The 25,092-nt window shown below is 28.9% G+C and overlaps 1 protein-coding gene and 1 long non-coding RNA gene across 2 annotated transcripts; both read left to right on the top strand.

Moving 5' to 3' along the window:
• Positions 1 to 12,633: 12,633 nt before the first annotated feature.
• On the top strand, positions 12,634 to 16,984 carry LOC147063532 (uncharacterized). Its single transcript, XR_015072112.1, has 3 exons — positions 12,634 to 12,686; positions 14,384 to 14,575; positions 16,793 to 16,984. It is a non-coding gene; the product is annotated as an uncharacterized LOC147063532 (long non-coding RNA).
• Positions 16,985 to 20,213: 3,229 nt separating this feature from the next.
• LOC147063531 (uncharacterized) lies at positions 20,214 to 22,412 on the top strand. Its single transcript, XM_085959714.1, has 2 exons — positions 20,214 to 20,289; positions 21,984 to 22,412. The coding sequence occupies exons 1-2, from the start codon at positions 20,278 to 20,280 to the stop codon at positions 22,287 to 22,289; spliced, it is 318 nt and encodes a 105-aa protein (XP_085815840.1). The 5' UTR covers positions 20,214 to 20,277; the 3' UTR covers positions 22,290 to 22,412.
• Positions 22,413 to 25,092: the final 2,680 nt, after the last annotated feature.

The following is a 25,092-nucleotide window of genomic DNA, read 5'->3' as shown; positions in this document are numbered from 1 at the left end:
AAGTTTTCAATTATTTTCAGTATGTACAATGATTTTACCTTTTTGCTACTGCATGGTTGAAAAATCGAAGTGTAATAATGTGTTGACTACATTATATCATAAATTGTTAGATCCTAAGAGGATCAATAGGCCTCCATAGAGTAAAGGTTTTATTGTTTTTTTTTACAATACTCTGGGTCCAAACACACATCGAAACACAACATGAGGAATTTCCAGACCCGCGATTTAAATCTGAGACCAATAACAATATAAACCGACATATTACCGCTCGGTAAATAAAGCTAAAAATTGAGGCCTCTAAAATTGTTAGGCCAAGAGCAGCAGTCTTTTCTGTTTCAATCCCTCTCATATATTCTGCATATCATTATTGAGCTGTTAAAACATCTCATGTGACAAAATTTAAAATTTCAGTATATACGAAAAACTGCTTTATAAGCAAAAAACGAAGGTATTTTATTGTGAGTAATTTGATTTATCTAAATTAGAGATTATGTGGGGGTCGTCATTAACAGATGTTTATGAATTAATTACGGTCTTATAAAATGAGACAAATTAAATTATATGTTTCTGCGATTAATTATGTTTTAATTTTGGTGGTAAATAGAATGTGTAAATTTCACTAACAATAGGTGTACTATAAAAAAAAAAAAAAAAAACATCTTTTTTTTAACGTTTTTAACGACAATGAAATTTCATAATGCAAATATACAATTAAAATAACAAACAAAAAGCGCAAATCCAATTATATATTTACAGCAGTCATTATCAGATGCATCCGTTTGACATTTTGAAAATAGCGTCAGATGCATCCCTAAATGCCTCCGTAACCTTTAAAAGTAACAACCTTGCATCTTATGATAACACTGCAGTCTTTTATCATTGAGGTGGATTATTTTTCTCATTGTACTCACACAGCGGACTGCATGTAATAACTCATCAACTGAACGCGAAACACTTCAATCGAGTCCTGGAAAATTTGTTTCTAAATGTCAGACTTATCAGAGCCTTCATACAATATTATTATTAGTAATCAAAAAATATAATGTATGTCTTTTACAAAAGTTTTATTTTTTATTACGTACTATAATGTTTTAATGTACGAGTACTAATAATTATTTATTGTAATGCACATATTGCAATTTGGATTTGGAATTAAATTAAGATCTATATATATTGAACGTACATTGAGCATATTATGTTAATTATAATTGTTTTTTTTTTCACATTTAATGTTTCTAAATATCAGCATCTATTGGTTTTGTCATTTAAAAAATTTACAACTGACCTAACCTATAATAATTACAAGATAAAAATAACTTTTTATGTACCACGTTTTTAAATTTTCTGTTGAAACATATAAACTTGACAATTCTATGTAATAATTAGGGCCCGGATTTATATGCTAGTGCATGTTTTGTTAAGGTGTATGCACAGCTATGAGAGTTGCACAGAAATCTGTTTTGAAAGACACAGAATCCAAAAATAAAATTTTATTGTGCATATAAATGCATATTTGAGACGTTAGAGCATATTTGAGACATAAGTGCATATTTCATAAATAAATGCATATTTTAGAGCTTTTGAATGTATAATTTTAGTTTTTTTTAATTATTTTATCGAAATATAACTAAGTTAGGAAGGAAGATAGTTTAGCTGCACTTGCATTTTTAATGCCATCTCCGAGCTGTGGATTTATCAGTGGAAAAAGTGAAGTCAACTCGGGTACTATTATTTAAAGTTTGCCCAAGTGGACGTTGAGAGGTAGTTTTCCGCATATAAACAAAATACTGACAGATACTTTTACAGATACTTAAAAATTTAATGCCAGAGCATAATATTGAAAAAAATAATGTATTTTTTTTTCGGGCAAAAAACAGAAAATAGTATTTAGGAATAGTAGTGTGTCGTTTTTGTTTTTTAAGTTGTGTTTGGTTTACATTGCATTTATTATTCAATTATTTGTAGGTACTTGTGAAAAAACTATTTTGAAAATTGTAATTGATTAACTTTATATTCTTTGTTTTTGTTTTTTGTTCTGATATCGTATTATATTGAAAAAATATTAACTAGTTATTCGATTTTTTGTCGGTAATATTGGGTGAAGTGGGTATTTATAATTATTTCCCACAAAAAATGACAATTTTTAACTGCATATTTCTTCGGTTTTAGTGCATATTTTATTGATTTTAAGTGCATACGTGCATGCATATAACCATGTTTTTTGTTGCATACAAATCCGGCCCCTAGTAATAATAAATACTTTTTTTTGTACTTGATAGAAATACTGAATAAATATAGAATACTGAAATATCATTTTGACATTTCATATTGATTTTCACAGTGACGCACGTATATATTAATAATTTAGTTGCTAGGACTGGACACACAAGAAAAAATAGTACTGGACAAACAAGAATACGAGCTAATAAAACTTGGCAAAACGGTATAGATTGGCATAGTCGGTAGGTACTAAAGATTAATGAATACTATAATACTGTGGTCTTTTCAAAATAATCAGCGTATGCTTGTACCAAATAATAGATACATTTCAAAAATAATAATGTATTTATGTAATTACTATTGCACTCGATAAAGAATTAACAGTATGAGCAGATGAGTTATTTTAATTGATATAAATTCTTGGAATTTTAATTTATAATTTTAAATGATTTTCGCGTGAAAGTACAATAAGCTCATATTCTTGTTTGTCCGGTGGTTGTTTGTCCAGTAAAGATCTACCATCGTAAGTTGGCAGCCGGTCGAATTTGAAACTAAAATTGTCTATCGAGGATAAATTTGTTACAAATGCCATTTAATTTTACAACATGTTTCTCGAATTATGGATTGCATAATATTTGTACAGAAATCTACTACCAATAAAAAATTATAAATTACCATTTTTTTGTTAGTTATGGTAATATTTTCAATGTCATACTAGCGCCCTCGCTGAAATGCCAATTTATGATGGTAGATCTATACAAATCTTGCAATCGTTTTTAAACTAACTTTCCAACTAGATAGACATTTGAAACTTTTAGAATATATCAGAACACGATGCCAATGCGTTTTTTAAATATTTTTAGCCATCTTTAAGCAGAATTGAATTCATTTTCAGTTAATTCTGTTTTGTATGGAAAGTTATTTCAGAAAAATCCGTAATCCAATCCACTATTATTGGTTGCTAAGGGGGTGGTCCTAGCAACTAAATTATTAATATATACGTGCGTTACTATGGAAATCAAAATGAAATGTCAAAATGACATTTCAGTTTTCTATATTTGTTTGTTTGTTTTTTATTTACTTCATATCAAGTACAAGTTTGAGCATATTGAGCATAATGATTCAACAGAAAATTTAAAAATGTTGTATATAAAAAGTTCTTTTTAGTTTTAATTTAGCACAAATTTTATGTTTAACGGTATATTATACTATTAATAGAAAACACATAATCCTTTAATAAAATATATATTGCTAGCATAGAATGTCTGATACATACTACAAAATTAATGTAAACTGAACCTTAACAGAATTTTCAGTGCATTACAAAGAATTTCTACATGGGATCTTATAAGTTTGATGCAAAGAATCTAAAGAATATAATGCCAAAACTACCCTATAACCTATTTATATACAATATACTTAAATATATTTTAATGGATGAATAACATACGAGAGGTAAGAGAGTAATAAATATTATAATAAATTTGATAATACTTTTTAAACTACAATAATTTAACAAAATGCCTGAAATCTAATTTATTGTGTATTAAAATTGTTTAAAGAGTATTCATTAATTAATAAAACTAACGATTACGTGTTCAAACTCCATTATAATACTTCAGTAATTTTTCAGTTATTGACGTTAATAGCTGTTTATGGCTACAGACCTGCAGAACAATCTATCAACAACTAAAGTTAAATATTAAAGAAGCAAATGGTAATTGTTGATTACTTTAAGTTTAATAGTATTGACTGTCAATTCTTGGTGAACACTCATAATATTAATTTAATTAAAACACAATGTGATAAAGTATTCCCACTTATTTTAGATAATTTAATCAAGACCAGGATTGGTTTCATCCACACACCTTTTTAAACTGACATAGATTTATATTTTTACATTAATACTGTCATTAAATAACTGTACAATATATTCAAATTGTGTCAGTTGACAATGTTCTGATTGACAGTGATGAAAGACTAGTCTGGTTTTTATTTAAATATGTGAGTTAAGTGTCAAATAATTTTAATTAAGTTAATAATAATATATGGTTTTTTTAAATTCTATCGAAGATTTTTAGGTATGGCAATAATTTCTATTGATGTAGTTAATTATTAGAAAATATATTATCTTTCACATCGGTTCAATTGTCTGGTTCAGCAGATTTTTTGACTGTGTCTAACAAAGCAAAAAAATACGATTGTCTGTTCCTTGGGTTTCGAAAAATTCTTCTTTGAAGACGGTAGCTGAGATATGTCGTCGCTTGACTGATAAAACAGGTGAGTGCCGTTCAACTGAGTAGGTACCTGAGATAGCGAATAAGAATAGTGATCTAAAGAGGTAATGTAGTCGCTGTTTTAGGTACTCTTTAGGTATCTAGAGAACTGGAGAGGTATTTTATATACCTAGTATATCTAGGAAACCTAGTATATCAATAGTTTTATAATTATTATTTTACTGGTTTATCATTATTATTGTTTCTCTATATAATTCTCAATGTACAATAATAATATGCAACAATGTTTGTTTGCAAAATACCTTTTTTAAATATTATTCCTAATTTAAATATTATTTTGAAAATTTGTGTTTTAAATATAATATACTCGTATGTGCAATGTATATATAATTGATTTTATAAAGACGCCGCTGTCATGCAAATCAGTGAAACATTGTAGCATAATTAAAAAAAAACTGACGTGTGACATTAAGTCAGATTTTATTTTTCTGTGAGAAGTAGTATTGAGATAGGCGGTGGTCCGATGTACAGAGAGCCAGCGCAGATATAATTATTGGATTCCGTGCATACAAAGTTCAAGATCTCGCAGCGGAGCGTAGGTACTGACCGAGGCGGCTGGTCTTGCGGACTTCGCAGTCTGCTGGCAACTCCTCCATTCAAGGTCACACTACCTTATATAATTGAACTGGTATTGAAATAGATCAGCGTGGAAGTATGCGGTGCGAGGCCATATTCGATGTATAGTATGTTTGTCTTTTTACGTAGCTTATTATCTTCTACAAAACGAAAACGTTTATTAAATGAAAAATACACAAGATTTACAAACATCATTTGGAAAATCCCAGAAAGATATTTATTAAAAAAAAATGGGTACAGAGCGATTCGAATCTGAATTCATCGAATTTCAGCCAATGCGATTTACCCAATAAGTAATCCACCATACTAATCACGCCAAAAAGTGCTAATAACAAAATATAATAAATGGTTGCCAATATTAACGTGCCCTGGGGCGCGGGAGAGGGGCGATCTCGTCGCTATTAGATTTATACTTAAGCTTTTGTATCATTAATAATGATATCGACTAATACATGGAGCAGTAGAATTTAATATAATTTATAATACCTCGGACGCATAATTATTAGTACATTTCTGGATGATAAGTATGGTATAGAATGATTGTTAAAGCACATTTACCGAAATCCGATTGATTCAATTCATACTAAAAGTGGAGTAAAAAACTCTTAAAACTATACCATTTTTGGGAAATTGTAAAGTACAAAAGATGATATCCGTAGGGAGCTTAATTTATTTTACAACGTTTTTATTAGCTCGTAATCTTATTTTTCCGGTGGTTGTTTATCCAATACAAATCTTGCAATCAATTTTTAACTAACTTTTTGACTAGCTAGACATTTGAAACTTTTAGAATATATCAGAACACAATACCAATGCATTCTTTTAATACTTTTAGCCATCTTTAAGTAGAATTGAATTCATTTTCAGTTAATTATGTTGTGTATGAAAAGTTATTTTGGAAGAAATCCGTAATCTAATCCACTTTTATTGGTTGCTAAGTGGATGATCCTAGCAACTAAATTATTAATATATACATGCGTTACTATGGAAATCAAAATGACATTTCAGTATTCTATATATCTGTTTGTTTGTTTGTTTTTTATTTACTTCATAACAAGTACAAGTTTGAGCATATTGAGCATAATAATTCAACAGAAAATTTAAAAACGTTGTATGTAAAAAGTTCTTTTTATCTTGTAATTATTTCTGCTTATAACCGAGATCGCAAAACAATTGAAAATGTAATAGCCAGATGGGAAGAAATTTTAAATAATAATAAAACATATTATATTGCAATTAACCTAAATCATTTTAAACATTCTTAAAACACCGCATTATATATCAGATGCTCCAATATGCTATTATGGTAGATCAATGTTATTCGTTAAATAATGCTTTTATAAATGCTTTAAGAATTCACAGTTTAGGGGTAAGGTAAGTAAGTAAGGAGTAGGAGAATATTTACACAATCTTCAATAAATATCAATTTAAAATGTACTTCAATGGCGTATATAATACTGAAACAATATATTAAATATATTCCGAAGAGATTTATAATACGTGGAGGTTGAAAAAATGTTCCTCGATCAAGTATCGACGATCGAGAAAACAGGTATTGGCGTAGGATGGCAAAATGCTAAAGGAGTTTGTATCTCCTATCTCGACTCTCACTGAAATGTAAAGATACTGGGTAGTTGAAACGTGTATCAAAAGCAATATTCTACGCTTTTATGCGTCCAAACGGTCAAGTAAAATGTACTATATTTGAGTCATGAAGTCATCAAGTCGCAAAATCCTTTCTGGAAATTTTGTAAATCCACTTTGTACATTTAAAAAAGCCCCTTTTATATAAATTAATAGCATGAAATTTTCTTGAAAATTAGAGTATTTGTCGTCGTAGTTTTTTCAGTAAATATGATAAAAAAATTCTGGCGTTCTTAAGTAGAAAAATTGTCTAAAGATATATATATATATATATATATATATATATAAGAATACTTATCAGGACTGTTTTAATAAAAGACATTGAAAATATTATAAAAATGCGAATTATTATTTTATCTATAGTTTTCTAAGTAAATGGAAAGTAAGTTAGAATGAATAATTTAAGTACCGAACCTTAAATTAAATTTTAATACCTAGTATAAGCTTTGAAATTTTCTGTTAAAATTCTAAAAAATTTGGTAAGATATCTAAAATAAATAAATAATAAAATGGAATAATGATTGTCGATTTTTAATAAGACTTAAGTAGAAATAAGATCCTTCTCCGAAAGTTTAATGCCTGTCTCAAATATGATGTAATAAATAGATTATAAGGTCTGCATCTTAATGTTAAAGTTACTTACTTAATGTGAATACTCAGCTTACTAGAGTCACCTAGCGGAAAAAATACGAAGCCTCCAATTTAGGACCTTTTTTTGATAATTTATATTTTAAAGTGCTTCAATTATCTAATATCTAACAGTATTTAAGTAAAACATTAGTCAAAGATAAACTGACAATAATTAATACTAAACGTAATAAAATGTTTAAACACGCACGTTAACATGATCTTACTCCCTAGTTAATTTACCGTTTGTCAATTTATGGCTACGGCCGTATGTTGTAGCTAAGCCACTGGGAAATGCCAATAGAAATGGCGTATTTCAAAATAATACTACCTTATTCTTAGGTCAATAATTATTATAAAACAAACATACTAAGGATGTTTATCACATTTGAATGGTCAGAGACATAGCTTATAGTCAGTATCTTTAGAATTATCTTCAAAAATGTGTTAATCGTGTCCATTTTTGAATAATAAAATGCCTAATTATTAAATTTGGGATCAAAAAGATTATAAAATATTTTTTTTTATCGTAAATATGTCACTATATAATGTTACATTAATTTTACTAATGGTTTTGTAAATGCGTTTAAAAATTAGTAAATCTAAAAAATCTTAACACCACTTCACATGGACATACTGAAATATGACTATATTCTAAAACATTAGAGCGAGAGGTTTAAAAGAATACTATTTTATGTAATAAATATACTTTATGCAGTCATCAAAATACTTATATAAATATAAAGGGTAATAAGGCTTCAAAATTATATAAACAGATTATCTACAACGTTTAAAGAATGTCCAGGTTTATTCTCTGAAAATTCCATAACAGCTCCATTTTGACCTACGCTGAGCATGTGGGTCGTTAAAGTATCTCATTTTATTATTATGAATATTATTTTATGGTCATGTTTATTATCAAGTTTTCAATGTTGGCCGTTGTTTTAGACTACACACTTTTCAAAAGGATGTATATACGTATTATAGTATTGTGTAGAAAATAAAATCTTTACTTTCCAATAATTTAACTACCCACGCGAATATTTTCTTTGCCAATGTTAAAGCTTTCATTAAAAATTGAATGATAATACGTATTTATAATATTGATATTTGAACATGATTGCATTTTTCGAAAACATAAAATTGGTATCTCGTAATAAGATGTTTACCAATAAGATGTAAACAATATTAAATTTGCATGTTTAATCTCCCACTCATTCAAGATATTTTTGTATTGTTTTCAATATAAAAAGACAGCTACCGTATATATCAAATAAATATTTGAATATTTGAACCAGAAAACGATAATAAATGCCTCCTTAAAACGAATAATAATAAGTATATGATTTGATTTCTGCCCACGAAACTGGTTCATTCTATCGTACATACTTATTGTGCCTCCGCAAGTGACTTTTGCTTGAGGTTCTTTTAAACAAGCCATTGACTTGAACGATTAATTAAAGAAATCTACTTGCATTTGATAAAAAAAAACTATTTCCATTATAATATAGCGGCTTCCACAGAGTGAATGTATAAATATACTTTATTAATACATTATATTACATACATATAATAGTGTGGTGAGCAATTTCCTCTCTAATTTTTCTATTATGTAAGTGGATCATAAACTCGTCTGGGCAGTAAACGTTGTAAGTAGGGATCCCGAGCTATTTTCGATACCTATGAATCCCGGGATTGATAAACATAATCCCGAAACTTTCGGGATTGATTTTTTTTATCAATTTTTATGGAAAATAAAATAAAAACGAAAATATGACAGAAAAATAGTTTTAATAACAAATAACTACATTAGAAATAAACTGAGTATGAATGAAGTTTGATTTATACCCATGTGCAAGTTGCCGATTCATTTTATTTTTTCACGTGAATTAATAGAAATGAGAAAGATTGGAAAATAACAAAGTAATTCCACGATGATCTCATACGTTTTACGGCAGTTTCATATTTGGCTAACTAATTAAATTTATGAAGCGGAAAGGCCATAAGTACACCATGATTTGCTTTACTATTTTAAATCTCGCTAACCCATTCATTAAGTCTTTACTATCAGAAACAGCAATCTCATATTAAATTCACATTATTATTTATATTACAATATTATTTACTCCGTTAAACTTATGTATTTCCAAGATTGAACGTATACAATATTAACAATAAATGTCTTAAATAGTATAAATTATACTAGATTTATTTTTGACCGATTTTATCAATGTTATTTGAAAATATAAAAAAATTATATGAACAATGGAAAAAATGCCAATCCCGGGACCAGTCCCGGGATTCCGGGATTGTCAAATTGTAATCCCGAAATCCCGGGATCAGAATTTTGGCTCGGGATTGGATTCCCTAGTTGTAAGTATAAAAAAATATGTTTGAAAATATTCACTATGTTTTGCGTAGATAAATGGTGTCGCATACTCAACAAAATGTCTGTGTGCGGCGATCGGCAACGTATGTGCAGACTATATTTCACCAGTGTGCGCATGCACAAGTGTAAAATTTATTCGTTTTTTACACGTGTGCTCTAAAATAAAATACACACGTGGTTTTACCTAAAAGCTGGATCAAATCAGTACATCAAAGATTGACACTAGAGTCTAGACAGTGGGGGTGGATTATCATACGACTTATTACCAATAATCAATATAGGAAGTCAGGGTTTGAATAGGGTGGATGACTTTGTTGGGGCAGCTTATGTATATGAAGCCGCGGTTTGTGCATTTAAACGTGTAAGAATGAGAAGATTTTGGTGCTACACTTCATTCTCCCGAGACGAAGCTGCACGGGACTGATGTAGAAACATGCATCTTGGTAAGTACTGAAAGATGTTAGAATAGAAAATAAAACAGAATCTTGACTTGCTATGTGGTCAGTAATCATTAATCACATTAAAATATTAATATGTTCTCTATAGTCTATATTCGTGTACTGAAATTCTGACGAAGCAGAAAGGAATCTAAAAAGGGATCGAAATTACTTCGTCCTCCATACGACGAAACAGAACGGATTTTTTTCAATTCACCGGTGATATTTTTGGTAAGAGTTAATTTAGAATTTGATATCAAACGTATTCGACCGGCAGAAAAATTGTGCCGGATAAGCTAAAATACAAATAAATATATTTCACGAGAATCTCGAGGTTCTTGAGAATTGCCCAATCTCGAATTCTCGTGAAATAAAATCTTGAATCATTTAATTCTCCATCAATTCTAAGACAAAAAGTAAAATTTAGGCGTGTGGTAAAGACCTAATAAAATTGAAATGAACCGATAACAATTTTATATATCGTTCAAGTTTATATTGTGAAAATATAAATTACTAAATTTTTCCTTAGCGCGTACTGTGGATGTGCTAGTACATCTTCTAGTACATTTTCCTTAAAAATTCTGTTAAAATACCTCATTATGAGACAGACGGTCAATATCAAAGTAGATTTCAGAAAAATAAAATAACACGATGTTATAAAACTTACCTGTATATTCGTTCGAATGAAATTGAAGTAACTAATACTGGAATACGTATTATAATTTTGGTGTTTATTGCTTATTCTCGTCCAAGTCACTATTACGTGTAACAGTGACAGAAACTCAGTCCTCACTTGATAACTAGTTTAGTTTTTATCTTTTTAAAAATAAGTGCAAGTGATATTTAAGAATGTATTTAAAATTTATAGACTTCAATGCATTCTTAATTTACCATATTCTTAAGATAAACTTATTTTTATCTTGTCCAGGTAAATCAATTGTCATACAATTTAAGGATATAATGTTCTACAAAATATACCTATCGTTTTTTTCTCAACTTAATTTGAATGTCTTTACTTTGCAAGGCTTTATTTAATTGATTAGGTTGGTTTCACTCTAAATATATAAAGAGAATATATTTTTTCAGGATTGTTCAAATGGATATGTACTATCAATAAATTAAACCGTTTTATACTTGCCATGGAGCATGCAATATAAAAAAAATATCTGTTTCAGTCGCTTACAATTTATTAAAAAAAAAGGTTACACCAAATTCGTTTTCATGTATTTATTTATGAATGTGAAGGTTTTAAATAATTTGTATCACTTAATCTAATTTTAATGCGTTTAAAAAAACATGCTACTAAGCATGCACTAATAAAATGTATATCAACAAAAAAATGGTTTCTCTCTAAGTACTTTCAAAGAGTAACCTTAGCTCAGTTGGGTATTCATCAATTAATTGTCTAATCAAAAAATATAAATACTTAAATTAGGTATTCAATTTTAATCAACTTTCCATAATACCAATAGATTATAAAATATATATATGAAACTGGGCATCTTAGTAAGGAAGATATTGAGTAGGTTCTTCGGAACCTTATATGAAGAAAATAATAACCACGAACTATTCATATTGTAAAATAATCCCGCATAGTCCTACTCGTAAAAGTGAGGTGACTTCGTAAAGCAGGCTATGTTTCAAAAATAAAAAATAGACACCAAACCACCAAAGAGGCTCCTTCAACAAAACCCATATGGAATATGAGGGTCCCTACATCTGATCAATGATTGGACTGTATAGAATGAGATACAAAATATCTGAGGTTAAGGCAATGGAGGGAGCTTGCAGCAGACAGAAGAGGAGTGGGTACGTTTCATGTAGGCATCCCTTATCCACATTCTATAGTATCGATGGTGATGACTATTATTACCACCAATTAAGTATAGTTTATTTTTTTTCTCTGTCAATTATTCCTTTAGGTATATAACACGAAATGAAAATACAATACATGAAGAAAATATTAAACACAATAATTGAGCACAGATCAAAATCAAATCGGTTTTGTTTATTATTATACGATGTCATGTTAAAAATTTTATTATTCTAATTTTACAATATATGTATAATAGGTTTGCGTCTTTACTGATTAGAATTACAGGTGTACTCATATGAGTCCGCGGCATCTATGAACTAAACGGAAAGTCAGTCACTATACAAAATGTTTATTTCGCTATTTTTTATGATGTATTTCTAACTATTTACTAGTACAACGACTTTGATGTACATATTATAGAGTATGTCTGGTATTATGTGGATAACTAGACTTTTTATTCTGCTTAACGATGAATACAGGATAGTGACGTTTAGCAACATCATTAAAATGTGAAAATAGCTCCTACCCAGTGTATTAGAAAAACTTGATCTCATCCCGGTTTTAGAATAGAAGTAAACATCCTACTATAAAAGCAAAGGATAGTCTTGTTCAGATCATTTGTCTTTAGTATAGCTTTGAGAGTCCTTGTTCAAATTAAACAGTTCATTATGATTAAATTGGTGAGTCTAAAGTGATCCCTGTTAATTTTAATTAGTTTAGCGAAAGACATTAAACATTGCTAAAAATAATCGTACCTCCTAAGTTATTCTAATGTTTTATACTTCTAGATAACAGTATTATTGATTTCCATGTTAAATATTATGTATTTATTTATTTGTATAATAACACAGTGCACAGAAATGTATGAAATTATAGTTTAATTAACAAAAATAATAATATACATAGTGATTATGTAATATAACCATTAAAAAATATAATGTCTTCAGTGCTGTCGTTACGTAATATATGTGAAAATTACTGAATTTTGATAGCTAAGACTAAATTAACTTAAAAGCCTGCCTACAAAGATATTAAATTATCATTAATCTGTAATATAATGTCAACTGTGAAAAATAAAACTGCCACAAACCCATTTATATACAAAAACAAAACACTCATGATACATGATATATTTGGCACTTAAACCGACGAAAGGTGATACAATTAATTACATAAATTACATTTTATATTGTATGAAGTGATACATTTAAAATGCAAATTTGACTGACCATAATCGATCAAGTCATGAAAAGTGGTTGACTTTTAAATAATAAACACGAAATCAATAAAAATATTTATTTTGTAAATCTTGAAGGTTTTAATCACTTGGTGTAGATTTAATATTATATCCAAATTTAAGTAAATTAAAAAAGTAAATTACTATTTTTGCAGATAGGCAGAGCATATGGGAAAATTGGATTATTTTAACAGACTTTTGTTGTGGATTCTTGGTTTGAATACACGCAAACGTTGAAAAAACAACATATTGCATTTTCTGAAGCAAGAATTCAACCCATATCCACTAAATTCATGAAACACATGCCACTATTAACTATCTATACAGTGGGTTTTTTTCCTCGTGCTTCATTATTTAATGAACTATATAAATAATCTAGAAATGAATGTTCTTAATTTTCTATTTAATTAAAGTTTTTTTTGATTACCTACTTACAATTATTACACTTAAACGATACTTGTTTCGACCCAATTTTATGGATTTCAAATTTTGCGCCTTAGTTGACAATAGTAGAAAATATTACTCAAAAAATATTTTCTAAAATTGAATTTAAAAGTTGTATTATATCCACACCAATAATATGTATTTAATACAAATAATTACAAGATAAAAAGAACTTTTTATTTACAACGTCTTTAAATTTTCTGTTGAATCATATAAACCCTGACTTGACTAGCTTAAACGATCAAAAAAATTTGTACTTGATAGAAATAATACTGAAATGTCATTTTGACATGTCATATTGATTTCCATAGTAAAACACGTATATATTAATTATTTAGTTGCTCTCCTCTAGCACCTCTAGCAACCAATAATGGTGTCGAAATAACTTTTCATACAAAATAGAATTAGCTGAAAATAAATTCAATTCCACTTAAAGATGGCTAAAAGTGTTAAAAGAATGCATTGGAATCGTGTTCTGATATATTCTAAAAGTTTCAAATGTCTAGCTAGTCCGTGAGTTAATTAAAAATCGATTGCAAGATTTGTACTGGACAAAAAACCACCGGATAAACAAGAATACGAGCTAATAAAAACGTTATATATAGAAAAATACGCGGTGAAAACCTAAATCCTAAGGAGTATCTGATACCTAAAGAAACTTTAAATAAAAATTATGTAATATTTATCATGTTACAGATAATATTGCTGGGAATAGTAAGCCTAAGTATGAGTGCACCTTCACTCCTTCTGCGAGGGGACCTGGCCTCCCCTCTTGCCTTGCAATCTCCCGCCGACACGATTCCTACAGTTCACGTACCGGCGATACATGCATTTTCTACTCATGTATTTACACTACAGGCTCCGCTGCCTTATCATAGCAATAATATCGTGAGTGCATTTGATTTGTCTTATTAGATTAATATACAGTTGCCTTTAATTAATGTTGCCTTATTTAGTTTCCGATATAAGGAAATAATACAAAAGACATAGTCGATTATAATGAGCATTGATTTATGAATGAGTTTGTCTGTAATTAATTTTTGAACACGTTGGTATGTTTAAGATTTTTTTTTAAAATTTCGGTCCGCTCATTATAAACTGTTTTATTTTTATGAATACTAATAATACATAATATACTGTCGAATTTAATAACTGCATTTTTATTTAGCCTCTGATATAAGAAAACAATCCAAAAGAAGCAGTAAATATAATGATAGTTTTAAAAGGAATTTAAAAAATCTCATGTCGCATAGTTATTATAATATGTAAGTATAATAAATAAATATGGATCGATAGCATAATGGATATACTGACAATGAAAGATATAAGTTGTAGTGCCATATACGATGAGGATGTTTTAAAAAAAATATTTTCAATAAAAATATTGTTACATTCTTAATACTTTGGACGCGGAAGACGCACACGGTGCGTAATGACCAGGCGGCCGATCGATGTAATTAACGTGCATTTTAAAGGGGGCAATTAAAATCTCATTATCTATTCAGCAGCGAAAGCGAAAATCTCACGTATATTAATTCAATAATGAATAAAAATAGTTTAATAATAAAAGAGTATATTTGTGTACTTATAAATAATTTGAAAATCTAAAAATGAATAAAATGTTAAACCGAGTGGGATTCGAACACACATCTTTTACTGCCCTGTGAATACTTTTATCATCTACTAAGCCATTAATCTATTTATATATATGTGGTTATTAATTCTAATAACTACGTTATCCGAGCGAGTAAATGTCGCAAATGAAAGAAGAGCACTTGTGAATAATAAAAAAACCACCAATCTTAATTTTGTGTATTGAATAAAAAAAAAATGATTATTAATGTTTGTATTTAAATTTAAAGCATATTAGTTCTTTAAGATTGGTTTTGGCTTTCGTTAAATAGCTATTTTATTCATTTACTTATTTATTTAACCATACTTTTGAAACACTATGTTGAAAATTTATTGGTATATGTAGTATTTGAAACACGCTGTGCGCATCTATTCTATACGCAAAACTGCTTTCAGCCGCTATCTAGGATAGGACATTATCCTAGTATTAGCACGTACTGTAACAATTACAATAAGTTAGTTGTAATTGTTACAGCACCTCTCTTGGCTGTGATATAAACAGTTTTGACAGTTCAGACGGCTAAATTTTGTAATTGTTACAATACGTGTTAATATTTCGTTACTTTCCTACCCTAGTTAGCTGCCGTAAAGGTTGCAAGCAGTTTTATGTATATAATAGATGCGCTAATGTTATGTATAGAGTAGATAATACGTTTCTTTATTTTTTATATATACAGGTTTCCATCAAGAATATTTACAGAGAAAAAAAATGATTAAACTATGCCTTCAGTAAAATTATTATTAACTGCTACGGATAAAGGTTATGTAGTGCAATTCGTAGTAGAGTATTACATACATTATTATAGATATTGCTAAGTCGAAAGGGTAGATATTACAAAAGAGAAATTTGAAATAAGAATGGCATGTTTTTTCATATTATAGTGTTAACTGCATACCCTATCAAAAAATATTTGTAACTTCTTTAAAGAATAACTCTTGATAACGCACTTTTGAAATGGAAAAGTTGACAGTATAATCCAGTGATGAGCTGTATGCAGTTATTTTAATAGTTTTTTTATGACACTGTGTTAAAGAATGCAGAAGATTTTATTGTTTTGTAACAAATATGCGTATATAATAGAAACGCTCAAATAGTTTTTGTATATAATTTGGCTCTCGTAAAAAGAAAACTTACTCAGCATTATTTTAAATAATGTAACCCAATAAATAACTTATGTTCGCTAAAATATTAGTTACGCCGTTTAGCTTGTCAAACTTGTTATTAAAGAAAAATACTTAAGTATACATTAAAATTCTAAAGTTATGTCAATATTTTAAACAGTCATATGTATACTCGTTACATAATTCAAGACTATCGGACAGTATAGTAATGGAAGAAAAACTCATTTACAACGAAGGTCATACTGTCTTTTTTCAAAAAAAAATATAGGATAGATTTTCTTTTTGACTGTTCTTTGTCGTCAGTTGTAATATTCTTAGAATATAAAATGTATTTTGACTTTATTATTTCAGGTGGCGTATTCATAGAATTTCACAGGATACAAAACAGTGAACTAATTTTATTCATTTGATTTCCGATTATATTTGTTTAGTACTCAATGGTTTGATGAGAACTTTTCTTTATGTATTGTATAATGTAAATTATTTTTCTGTGAATTGTGAAATTTAAAGATGTTTGATATCTACATCAATAATATTATTGTGAAACAAGTACCTGTATTTTCTTATTTGTCCTTAATTAAATAAAAATACTTTTTACATATTACTTGGAAAGATCCTTTAAGCATTGAAATGTCTGTTAAGATGTCTTTTCTTGTGGAAAATCTTTGGATATTAAACCAAAATCTAGTTAGTTGTTTGAAATAATATTACTCCCCTCTCATATTTGAAAATAAATACGAAAAGTAATTTATCTTAAAATGAAAAAGAAGATCAACATTTAATAACACGAATATCACTGTTTTTATGCCAAAACATTGATGCTTTCTTCGGGGTCCAATTAATTTTTGTAATGTATGTTTAAGTCCATAAGAGTAAAACAGTCTTGATGTCAAAGGTAGGTTGTTGCAAAAAGAAGAAACATTTCTACATTTTCTTCATAAGTGATTAAAGATTTGCAGTTGTTGATATCCAAAAAAAAAATGAGAGATCTGTCTTGTTCTGAAATTTCAAGCAAGCAATAGATTTGAATGATCCACGATTTTGTAATGTTATAAAATATAACTTATTTACATATTTTTAGAGTTTTAATAATTATCCTCGAAATTACTTTGTTTACTAATTTTGGGGTAAATCACCTCTGTTTCTGGACACTATGTACACATATCGAATATTATGTAGATACTTAGTAAAGTTCATTATAATATTTTAACAATTATAATTATTATACAAGAATCTATTGGTGTTCTAATACGCATTTGTACATAATATTATTATAATATATATCTAAACTATTTATTTGAGCGGTATTCTGCAGGAATCTATCTTCGTCTTACATATTATGTGAAGTATCTACGTAATCATCATCATATTAAATGGCCCAAACACATAGGATGGGTCCTAGCCTCCTCCAAAGAATTCTTCCATTTTCACCGATCTTGCGTTAGTGTTCTCCACGTGTCTGCGCCAGCCTCTCTAGCATTTTTGTTGACATCGCTCAACCACCAGAATCTCGGCTTGTCAGTAGACATCCAAACCGTCTGGGCTGGTATTTAGGATTTCCCTCGGCAATTGGGTAGGTACTGTCCATTCTTGCTGCATAGCCTACCCATCAAAGCATACCAAGTTTAACGAACGGGAAGATACATTTCTTTTTGGAAGAGGTTATAGAGTTACAGGTTATGCCGAATACGCAATTCTTCTTCTTTCACTATAAAATGCTCATTTATCATACGTACTATTTGCGCAGGACGTGCAAATACACATAAAGTTACACGTATTTTTATAGAATATTAATGTATTAAGTACTTTTGCTATCCAGAAAAGGTCAAATCATAATTATTTCTTACATAAGATCAGTAAAAATATTAAAATACTACCAAAATCTAATTATCATTTAAATCGAGAGTTTGCAAAAATGTGCAGAATATTTAAAGCATTATATCCATATTGCCTAATAAAAGCCAATTGAGAGAAATGGACCAATTGAATAGAATGTAAAACTGTAGCAAAAGTTATGATCACCGACACAAAGAAAATACTTACGAGTATCTCTATCGTTGACCGCCCTACTAACTGACTGGTTTAATAAAATGATGTAATTTCCTTCTATTATTTCGTTTGGCATTTTGTGTACAAAGCATTTCAAATTGTCAAAATTATGTATTTTAGTAATAGGCAGACAACAAAATGGTAAGCAAATGTAATAGCGATAAAACAATAATTTAATTGAACCATTGTTAATATTATATCCATTGTTTACTTTCACAATAATTATTGTAATCTTATCTGAAATAACTTAAACATTTCTTGTCATCTCCTACATAGTTTGTTCTATTATAGGCACATATTATCTAATTATGTAGAGAGTTCGTCTCTGACACCATTGATCCAAGTTTGAATACGATATTTTTAAATATGTGTTTGTTCCAAAGCAAGAAACCAATGGGTTGGACTAATGGTTCATAATAATTGCTCACAAAAAACTTTTAATATAACCTGCACTATATGGCAGCCTATATACGCTGTTTAGCTAAGGAGCAAAAATGTATTATTAAACAGGACTAGAAGTATGCACACTTATATAATATTCCTTATCCTATGTATAGCAATTGTAAATATATAATTTTAAATAATATTAGGTACGTAATTTTGATGCGTAATTATATCTAAGTAATTAAAACCCCATATTGATGAAGTACATTGATTCTCCATCTTGAAAAAATAGGGCAAAGACATGGGTGTTAACTTCGGTCGAGCGGCACACCCTGTGACTCTTGCTAAATCAACCCTGCACATCTATTCTATACACAAGACTGCTATTGGCGACTATCGAGGGTAGTTTATCATATATATGTATTGAGGTGGTTAACTATTATAATAAGTTAACCGTCTGAACTGTCAAAAAGTGCAATGTTTTAAGAGCACCTCTCTTGACTGTGGTAACTTTTAGAGCGAGATTGATAGTTTTGAAAGTTCCGATGGCAAACTTATTGTAACAATTATACTACCTATTGTCATCATATTATCATCGATAGCTGGAGATATCAGCCTTGTGCATGGAATAGATGCGCTGAAGCAGGAAGATCGTAGGCGATGATGAAAGAATGCATGGTGTTACAATGATGTTAAAATAGGTTATGATGAAATATTTACCATTACCCATTGAGATATAGATTTATTCCAATTTAACTAAATACAAATGTATTGTATGTGTATATTATAATAATAGCGGTCTACGCTTAACTTTATTAGAAGAATAAGACTACATGTAAGAACATGTCTGCCATAGACCAAAAATAGTGTTGGAGGAGTAAATTTTTCGAATTCATTGAGGGCATTTTTACTGTCCATAAGTATCAACGATGTAAATGCATATTTTTCTTTTAATTTAAAAATAAAAATATGTTGATGAATACATACTATATTAGTGATTTTTTCATTCAAAGAGTCAGTAAGCATGTAATTATATTGTATATTGATCTTTTGAAGGTAATGCATGATATTTTAAGTGTTACATTTATTTTATTGATCTTCATAAAAAAAACAATTAAAATATAACAAGTTGATGAAGTGGTTCTCCGGTTATGCAGCTGCGACATAATATTATCATATTATATCCATGAAAAACGATACCAACAAAAGCTCGAAGGTACTCGTACGTTGTGTACGAAGCAAGTACTTACTCTCATTGCACTAGGTTGAAAATGCAACCGGATTTTCTACAAGATAACCATGAGACTAGTATAAAAAGCCTCCTGATCTTCATTGCTGCATCAGTCTTATCCGGGACCTTTTGTAGTGACTTACTCAGTTAGACAAAATCAATACAGACCAAAATGTTCAAGCTGGTTAGTACAATATTATTATTAATTTTATAAATTATTTAATTAAGTAATTGTAACATACTATTTTAAAAACTGTGGATAAATAAACTGAATTTAAATATATACCTATATTCAATGCTAAAAAAAATCAAAATAAGTTATTCAAATACTTTTTAATGTATTGATAATAAATACAGAGTTCGGTAAAGAATACTGCGATACAAGTAGTTTAAGTTAATTAAAATTATCGCCCATTATACAAGTAAAACTTGCAATACGAATGAAGTTTGTCTGTGAATTTTTTAAAATAAAACATTTGATTAAATAATATTTTTGGATTGTTAAAAAAATCGTATTTATTTAGTTGTTAATTCTAAAATAAAATCATTATAAACATTACGATTTTGTATCTAAAATTTCTTTTTACCTCTAAATTAAATTTTACATTTTAATAGACAGTATTGGTCATTTGTGTGTACCCATGAACTACCCGATATAATTATTTACTTAGTTTGATTGTAAGCACAAGTTGCTATGTACTTGCATTATGCTCCGGTGTTGGAGCGTGACAGGGCGAGGTAAGGAAGTAAGTAAATGGACTTAACTATTATTTACCAAGTGTGAGCACGAGTCAGTGCTTTATATTATATTATTATCTATTACATCGCACGAGTGGAAGATTGTCACAATTTAAAATATGTAGTTTTTGAGTTACAAATACAATACAGTTATATATTTTTCTAGTAGGTAATTGCTAAGTGAAAAAAGCTCTTTTTGTTGAAAACAATACTATTTTTTTAAATAATGTATTTAAAGGTATTGTTACCATTACTTTACATATAAATACTATCTCACGTTTCCCGATTCTTTGAGTTTAACCAACAAATTTTAAAACGTTATATCTCAATATGTATTAGTATTTTAAAAAGTTTTGTACTCATCGTATGATATTTGTAGACAAATATGTTAATTATTAACGTTAATAATAATTTATTTGATACAATGAATGAATACATCATTATTGCCGTGACTGTGCACAATACTTTGGCATATCATAGTGTGCTATGAATTTCATCTAAATCGTGATATGAATATAAAATTTATATTCGCCAATATTCAAGATCACTTTTAGTTCACTAAATATTTTACAATTACAAGAAAATCTACAGTAGTGAAACGAATCATTGCATTGAAAGTGCAGGAGATAATTGTTATTCATTATTCCCACATTATCATAAATTATTGTACTGCCTATATCAATAACAGTTATAATGTGCAAGGTCACATTATTCAAGTTGAAATGGCTATACAAGAATACAGGAAGTTTTATGGGTACGGTTATTAAATTTACATATACTTAAATAGAGCAATAATATATTCTAAGACCATTTTGTGACTTTAAGTGCTTTATTTAAAAAATATTATTTTTTTCAAAATCTTAAGTCTTAATTTGTAAATAAGTTATTTATATTGTTAATTATTTTTTAAACGTTATATTAACTGTCATATTGTTTAACCAAATTTTATAAATTAAAATGCATGCATTATTATAAAAGAAGCTTCATTTATATTTACATCATGGATGATATTCCTGATGTTTTCATTACATTATATTAACAGATATAGTAAGTAATATTATTATTTTTTTGATTAAAATACTGTCATGTCTGTGTTTTACATAATTTAATAATGGTTTTATTTTTGTTTTTGTTTCATAGGTGGTATTGTCCGTTCTCGTAGCAGTGTGCGTGGCCAAGCCTAGTGGCTTGATAGCACCTTTAGCTTACCATGCCGGTCCGTCAGTGGCTGTAGTCCACGCTGCACCAACAGTCTACCACGCGCCTGCGCTGATCCACGCCCCAGCTGTCATCGCCTCAATACCCACCTCCTATTCCAGCCAGTCGAGCACCGTGGTCCATGGCTCCAAGGCAGCCCTCGTAGCTGCTCCTTGGGCATCACCGGTTGTCTCAGCTTATCATGGACATGGCTTGGTAGCTGCTCCCATTGCTGTACATGGATGGTGAAGACGACGAAGCTAAGATTATACTATGTTTAAATGGAGAAAAATGACTGACTGATTGTTTTGACGTGAATACGGCGAAGGGTGTTGAATTTTCGATTGAAAATAAAAAAAAATTAAATGAAAACCTTAGTTTTATTTCATCTACAGCTTTATATTTTGAATATAGAACATACACATCGTTATAAAATGAAAGGTATGTATGTATATAAATCAGTTAAGTCGACCAAGGCCGTTTAACTATCGTGCACATATACCTATACGTTTCAAAATGAAGACAATACACCTTTTGGACTTTCTACTTTTTTATTACGAGCTCATTATTAAACTCTTTAGAGCCATGCCTATCTACACGGATAAAAGTATTTAGTGGTATTCGGTACACAATATATAATATTTTCAGATTAAAAAAAATATATTAAAACTATTCTGAATGACATTATAAACTAAATACTACAGAGTTCTGAGAAAGCAGTCGTGTCAATTTGGACACACTAAAGCACACATTTATATTTGAAACCTACTTATGTGTTATTGATAAAATTAAACATAATAAATACCTATATAGACTGTTTAATTTTAAATATTATTTGACGTTTCGATAAATGATTTTTACTTTATGTTTTTAAAACTCAACACCACCATTTTTAATAAACTATTTCTTTTTATTAAACGAATAATTCACGAGATTTAAGAGTGTAATATAATACTCTTAATATATTCAATATAAAGAGTTTAACGTTATCAAATCTTGTGAATTATTCGTTGAATAAAAATAAATAGTTTATTAAATTATTAACAAGTGCAAGACTACACGCTTCATAATTTTGCTCTCAGGCTCCAGGGTGACAATATTGTAATATATTCTAAAAATATTTTTTTTTACTTATATTGTAATATATTTAATTATTAATGTATATAATTAATACAAGTGAATATCATTTGATCTAATTTTATGCGGGGTAATCAGGCAAAGAGGTGTATTAGTGTAGTAAAAAGTGCAAATTTATGAAGCGTATATTCTACGTTGTAGGTAACTAAATTTTGGAGTGATCCGGGTATTGGTACGTAATTATAGCACTAATTAATTGATACCTTGATTTAAAATACAAAAATAATAACGACAATATTTATGTAATTTGATAAAAATTTCATGTAGCAACTACTGGTTAATTTGGTCGTAATTAAATAGGATGCCCATAGCTTAATTAGTAAAGCACAGTAGCGCAAATTCAGTGGTTACAGGCTCAAATCCCGTCGGGCGATGTATTTAGATTTTTTGTAGTTGGTAAATCCATACAATTTTTACTGTAGATAATCTCGCTGAGATAATTTAAATCTTCTTAAAGCAATTATTATGATAGTAATCAGTAATCACTTACTTATACTATTTTATATAGCTCATTGTTATGATAACAACGAATCGGTGTTGTTTGGGCATAATTTGCTTTTTTGGTCATTTTATGTTCAGAGTAAAAATTGGGTCATTATAGTATTATCTTCCATTTGGTAATAATCCGATATCTATATTTCATTTGAAATGCACAAAACGTTATGGTCATAATAATGAATACGTGTATTAAATAAGGCTCTAAGTACCAAAAAGTAGTATTGCCTATAGTTACAAAATACCGAGTCATTGCAGTAAAATTTCATGAAGCAGACCTTTTCAAAAATATAGTTTTACAGTGTGAATCAATCACGGCAGCTTCTATAATTTTAGGTATTAAGAACTCGCAAGTGTCAACACACCATCGTCAGCTATTTTATATTGAATGCCGTTGACCACTGTAGTGCTACTTACACCATTATAAATAAAACACGCCAACGGACTTACAACGTCGACAGGTTTAATTATTTTGCTGTATTTTTTTGACTTGCTTGAGGCACTATAGTTGAAGTTATTGGCGTTAGTATGTAGAACATTTTTCTATAAAAATGTAAGTTTTTATGTTTTTGGTACTTAGCGCCTTAATTAATACACGTATTCAATGATGATATATTGTGAACAAACACGGCGGTTAGTTTAGTCAAAACATGGACAAAGACCTTGTCATAGTTATAATATTTTTAATTAGTGGAATAATTGACAATGAAATTATTGCCATATTCTTCTTCGGTTGTTTAATTAAAAATATTTTTTCAATGTTAGACAAAAAAATAAACCGAGATTTATGTGGGCAATTCAAAGCTTAAAATTGCTCTCCTGTAAATTCAATATTTTCCAGTTAATACTTTGGACGTGGAAGACGCACACGGCGCGTAATGACCAGGCGGCCGATCGATGTAATTAACGTGCATTTTAAAGGGAGCAATTAAAATCTCATTATCTCTTCAGCAGCGAAAGCGATAACAGATTATGCCCAAACATCACTGGAATACACTTCGTGTCTTAGGCTGGCCACTGATGTGTTAAATTAAAGAATGTGTTACTAAAATGCCCACCTATTTATGTTGTAGCGATACAATTAATTTTTTTTTTACAGATAATTATTTTTTTTAAATGTTGACTAGAGCGACGACTATTTATTTGAAATCGTTTTCGTGATACATTTTTTTATACATACTATATTATATTATAATATAACTTGACTAATAATGCAGGTATCATAATTCGATCTAGGCAGACATGGAATTGATTTATTTAATTGCATATGAGCTAACAGATTGCAATTAATAATTGCATTCATTATAATTTATACCTGTTAATAATTTGAGTTGCAAGCGATAAAAAAAAATATTTTATAATTTTTATACTATATATTGCGAAAGATATTCAAAATAAAATAACATAATATACTGGGTTT

Source organism: Rhyacophila brunnea, unplaced genomic scaffold (genome assembly GCF_057557595.1).
Source record: "Rhyacophila brunnea isolate RB1 unplaced genomic scaffold, BYU_Rbru_1.0 scaffold_9, whole genome shotgun sequence".
Lineage (NCBI taxonomy): Eukaryota > Metazoa > Arthropoda > Insecta > Trichoptera > Rhyacophilidae > Rhyacophila > Rhyacophila brunnea.
Note: the sequence above shows the minus strand (reverse complement) of the source record. Positions and strands in the feature narration are given on the sequence as shown.